The 5084-nt window shown below is 41.3% G+C and overlaps 1 protein-coding gene across 1 annotated transcript; it reads right to left on the bottom strand.

Annotated features, from left to right (window-relative positions):
- Nucleotides 1-841: 841 nt before the first annotated feature.
- On the bottom strand, nt 842-4776 carry LOC134336693 (protein snail homolog Sna-like). Its single transcript, XM_063031071.1, has 3 exons — nt 4003-4776; nt 3178-3714; nt 842-1755 (listed from the first exon to the last, which is right to left on the bottom strand). The coding sequence occupies exons 1-3, from the start codon at nt 4079-4081 to the stop codon at nt 1574-1576; spliced, it is 798 nt and encodes a 265-aa protein (XP_062887141.1). The 5' UTR covers nt 4082-4776; the 3' UTR covers nt 842-1573.
- Nucleotides 4777-5084: the final 308 nt, after the last annotated feature.

Genomic DNA, 5084 nt, shown 5'->3' with positions numbered 1-5084 from the left:
CCACTCCATCATTATGGCTGATCCCAGATCCCATTCAACTCCATACACCTGCCTTCTCACCATATCCCTTTATGCACCGACCAATTAAGAATCTATCAAATTCCGCTTTGAATATGCTAACAGAGTTGGCCTCCGCCACTCTGTGGCAGAGCATTCCAGAGTCACAACTCTTTGGCTAAAAAAATTCCTCCTTACTTCTATTCTAAAAGGACACCGCTCAATTTTGAGACTGTGCCCTCTTGTTCTGGATACCCCCACCGGAGGAAACATCCTCCTTATCCAGTCCTTTCATCATTTAGTAGGCAACATTATTCTGATGACTACGACTCACACTTCCTCGAGGTGTGAGAGAAACAACTGATGGGGAAGAAATTCGGTGCAATGACTGAAACTTATTTCTTAAAGGGAGTCTAATGGTGAGTGAGATTGGATTGGGTGTCAGAATTCCTGAGGGAAGGTGGTATACAATGCAGCTATTCTGTGACTGAGGAAAGAGAGGATACTAAAGACAGAGCTACTTCTGGGGCTGGAGAAGGAGGAGAGTGAAGATAGGGAAGAATAGAAAGTGATTTTTTTAAAAATTCCCTTCAATCTTTTCCAATGGGAACTATTGAAATTAGTCACTGCAATCTTCTTAGCAGCTATATTGGATTTTCTAATCATCAATGCAGTAAACTCAACAGCACAGCACTGAAATATAATGATAGTATTAGTTGCTAAAAATTAAATTAGAAAAAATTAATTTGATTCTAGCTTGACTGTGGTACTATCAAAAAAGTTAACATAGTTGATTCATATTTTTTTTACAGGCAAGGAATTATTTCACAGTCCATTGAATGTAAAAATTTTTATTACATATTCTTTATATAATGTACATGTTAAAGTCTTAGCAATACAAAACTGTCACGTAAAAAATTACAGTATACAAAGAGCATTACCAGTGTACCCTTGTAATGTAAACAAATATATATTGTGATGATTGTGTACACTGTATAGAAAAAGATGCATTCACCAGGCACCTGTCAATAGCCATAAAAAGTCTTTTGGCACACACCTGTCAATAGTCAGGCATTTATCTAAGCCCTGCATTGTAGCATGTGACAACTGCTTACCATTAGTTACACTTCCACTGAAAAGCAGTTGTTAAGGTTCATATTAACAGGTGCTTCAGCACACAGCTTGCCTGTAAACAGGAATTTTGTTTCAAATAGCAAGCCATGTCTGTTAAACCCATTGCACAAATCTTTACACATTGCAGGGCTTCATTGTTCCACTGAGAACATTTTATGTCAGCAGCCCTCATTTACCATTTTATTGCATAGTTACACCATAAAAAAAATCTCCCTGTTTGGTGGTTTATACTGAATCAAACACTGAAATGATTTTGAGACACCTTAGCCAGTTTGTTCTGTCCTCCCTCCAAAAAAGGTGGTAGCTGCGATTTACAAAAGTGGAATGTTAATATTCAGGTTCTAATCACAAAATAAATAAAAACCAGCATTAGTCCAACATAAGAAGATTCAGTCTGTACCAATGGGCTGAAATGCACACAGAAGTTAAATGACCATCTTTCTCAGCGAGCTGCACAGCATCCTGTTTCTTCGTGTTTGTGAAGAAGAGACATTCTGGAGAAAGTCTTGGAGCAGTTTTTGCACTGGTACTTTTTCACATCAGAATGAGTCTGAAGATGGGCTCTGAGGTTGGATCGATCTGCAAATGCTCTGTTGCAATGAGGGCAGGAAAAAGGCTTCTCTCCTAAAAGAGCAGAGGAGAAAAATCTGGGTGAATTTTCATAGGAAATTAGTGCTTTCAAGTGTCTCTTATAACAACATACGGTAAAGACTCATTTACTTTAATTACATCTTAGCTCTATTTACTGATTATAATTAAGTTTTTTATTCAAATGGAAAAGGCTGAAAGTCGAAACAAGTTAAAACAAATCAATTAAGCTTTGAAATGCTGTTAAATCCTATGTGATCAGTGCAGCCACAAAGTTAAAGAGAAGAAGTAGATAGTGGAATATATTCACACTGTTAAAAAACACAGAACAGGGATTTAAAGTGCCCTGTTCTCAGTATGTGCTAGATTGTGTGAAATACTAGATGGTTTTGCAAAGAGAATTTAACAGCACATTGGTGAACCAGCTATCAAATAAAACAATATTGAGTCTGCTGCACATAGGAAGTCTAAGGTCCAACCACAGGTGAAGGTGAAAATGTTGCAGCTAAATTTTAAGAAATCGATTTCTAAAGCAACTGTGATTAAGAAACAATTTACAATCAAAAATTTTTTTTAAAAATTTTAATTAATTCCTTTGAGAGCACTTGCGTTACTTAAGAAGGTGTGAAATCAACAACAAAGTCAGAACTAACCCATGCCAAAGGCTGATAAATAGATCTGGAGAGGCTGCATTGTGAAAAGTGATAATTCTTGTATTTAAAACTGATGGTCCAAAAGGTGACAGCTGGAGCCTATAGCTGTGCCTGCAGTGCACTGTAACAGGTGCACTGTACAAATTGCACTGCTACATCAATGCACCTGCCCCATGTCTGTCAGTCATTCACATACATGGCCCTTCGCAGGACAACACCACCACTCAGAAAGAAGTAAATGCAATAGTGGTGAAACGAAGAATCACAACAGGGTCTTTTTGTTTCCCACTAAGAACATCCTCTTTTAGCTGGTGGAGACAATGTACGGAACAAAAACGCAGTCTGGAAAGCCACCAACAATGTTTTGGCTGAAAGGTGGCTTTATTGCACCATGCGTCCCTTTTGTACTGATTCAATAGAGAATAACTTGTATATCAGAATGTGATAAATGTTATGCACATAAACATTCAGGAAGAGCGAGTTACCTTCACGTATTAGAACGACTATGTAGAACAAAAGTAAAGTAGGAATGGTAAATATTCTCTCAACTGCATGTTAAAATTGGGAACTGTGGGCAGATTTTCCGGCCCCCATGCGCATAACCGTACATTTCTTTATAACGGCGGTAAATATCCCGGAATGGGACTTTAGAAGACAAGGCTAACACATATTTCAACTGTAACGTGGTCTAATATCGAGTAAGCGAGTCTACGCGATACTAGGAGGAGCAGGATTTAGAAAATTCCACTTGGACTGCAGACCCACGGATTAAAAGTCTATGAACAGGGAAGGTTCCTCTACTCACCAGTGTGTGTGCGGATGTGCCCCTGAAGCAGCCAGGGTCTGGAGAAAGCTTTGCCACATATTTTGCAAACACACGGAAGCGTGTGGCTCCTGATGTGCATCTTCAGGGCTCCCAAACTCACATACTCCTTCTCACAGTACTTGCAGTTAAAGGATTTCCTGGCCTGGACCTCGCAGTGTAGCTGTTTGTGCTTGGACAGTCCGGCAAAAGTGGAGTAGGACTTGGTGCACTGATTGCACTGAAATTTCTCTGCTTCTGTCGCCGAGGAGTCGGGACTGGGAGGGTCCGATGTCTTCCCGTCCTCTTCCTCGCTCGATAAGGATGCGAGATCGTGAGATTTGCGTCGTTTCACGTTGTCCGCTGTTGGCGAATCGATTTTCTTGCTTGAAAGGTTGGCTTCGATATCAGCCGAACAGAAGCTCGAGATCAACCCTGTGTCCCAGACGATGGTGGGGTAATAGGCGGCCGAGCTGAGGATTTCAGGCTGAGGGATGGCGGGGACAGGGTACTTCTCATAAAGAAACGGGGAGATGATCACTGAAAGACAGAGCGAAATATCCATAAACATTTCAGGGCCGTTCATAGAAAAGCCATCACACATCAGTTAATCTAATTTCTGTCCTACATTTATCCCGTACATGCCACCAGCAAAAATACCGCTTAATTTATCGGAAACCGCAAACACGTGCAAATAGTATTGATGCTACCCAACGCCCTCAAGCCAAATCTTAAGCGATTTTTTTTTACTAATCCTGACTTTGATAATTATCCTTCCTATCTCGTCAGTCATGGACACCCTTAATACTGGGTAGCGTCTTCCCTTACCTGTTTGACTGTCCAGTTCACCGTAATTGGGTTTCTTACTGGTTGAGAAATGCTTCTTAATAAGAAAAGACCTAGGCATCTTGAGATTGCGGGCTGCCTGTAGACTCCCAAGTCCAGTTTAAACAACGACTGCCTTGACGGAAACTACAACGTCCTCCCTTTTAATGCAGTGAGTTCACTTGTGGAAAATGTGCGCGAACTGGTGTAAATATTGGGTTCTGGAGCCTGTTGGAGGAGGAGAGAGAACACACATTTGTCCCACTGCTGTCCAATAGGATAGAGGCACCAGGGGGAAGCGAGAGACGAGGAGGGGCTTCGGCGTCAGAATTTGCTTCCAACAGGTGTCTGTACAAAGCTCTAAAACCTGAGGATCTCACTATACAGACTGCCCGAGAAAGACCGATCGAAGTCCATTGTTGTGCGCCAGGGCAACGGTTCACAGCCGCTTAGGAGTAAATGAGTTTCAAATTGCTGCTCACACCACAATGTATTACAGATAAGCACTTCAGTAAGACTCAATAAAAGTGAAGTGCATCTTTATAGATCCTGTATAGGAGCAAATGATGCAAAGAATAGCTGCAAATACTTTAAAAACATTTTTGAGGGATCTCTTCCATTTAAGCCTTGGAGCGTTTAATGAGTTAAGAGATAAGTGGTCTGTCTTTAAATCGGTCCGCGGATTAACCACCCTTCTGCCTTGGGCTAATTGTTGAGTTTGGAGCGGAACTGCAGTTCTGTGTATCTTGTCAGTTTTGTCAAATATACTCTTCATTCTAGCGCCATTAACTCGTCGGGCTGAGAATGGTGCCTTCGCGTCCCGTACAAACTAAGCGCTGGTACTCCACCGAGAGTTGGGTAACTGCGCCTCCACCCCTCCCTCCATCTGGCAGCTGTACAAAGTTACAGATCTAAAGACAAGACGCCTATGTTAGACAGGACACTTCTTGCAGGAAGAGAACTCAAGTGCGAATCCTGATGCGTAACTGGGCTTCACTCGAATACAAATAGAAATAAACATCCCCTGTTAAATATAATATTCTCAGGTACTTGTTGGTTATTCCGTTTTGAAACGCATCTCAAAC

This window comes from Mobula hypostoma, chromosome 2 (genome assembly GCF_963921235.1).
Source record: "Mobula hypostoma chromosome 2, sMobHyp1.1, whole genome shotgun sequence".
Classification (NCBI taxonomy): Eukaryota; Metazoa; Chordata; class Chondrichthyes; order Myliobatiformes; family Myliobatidae; genus Mobula; species Mobula hypostoma.
The sequence above is the reverse complement of the archived record's forward strand: the minus strand, read 5'-3'. Positions and strand labels throughout refer to the sequence as shown.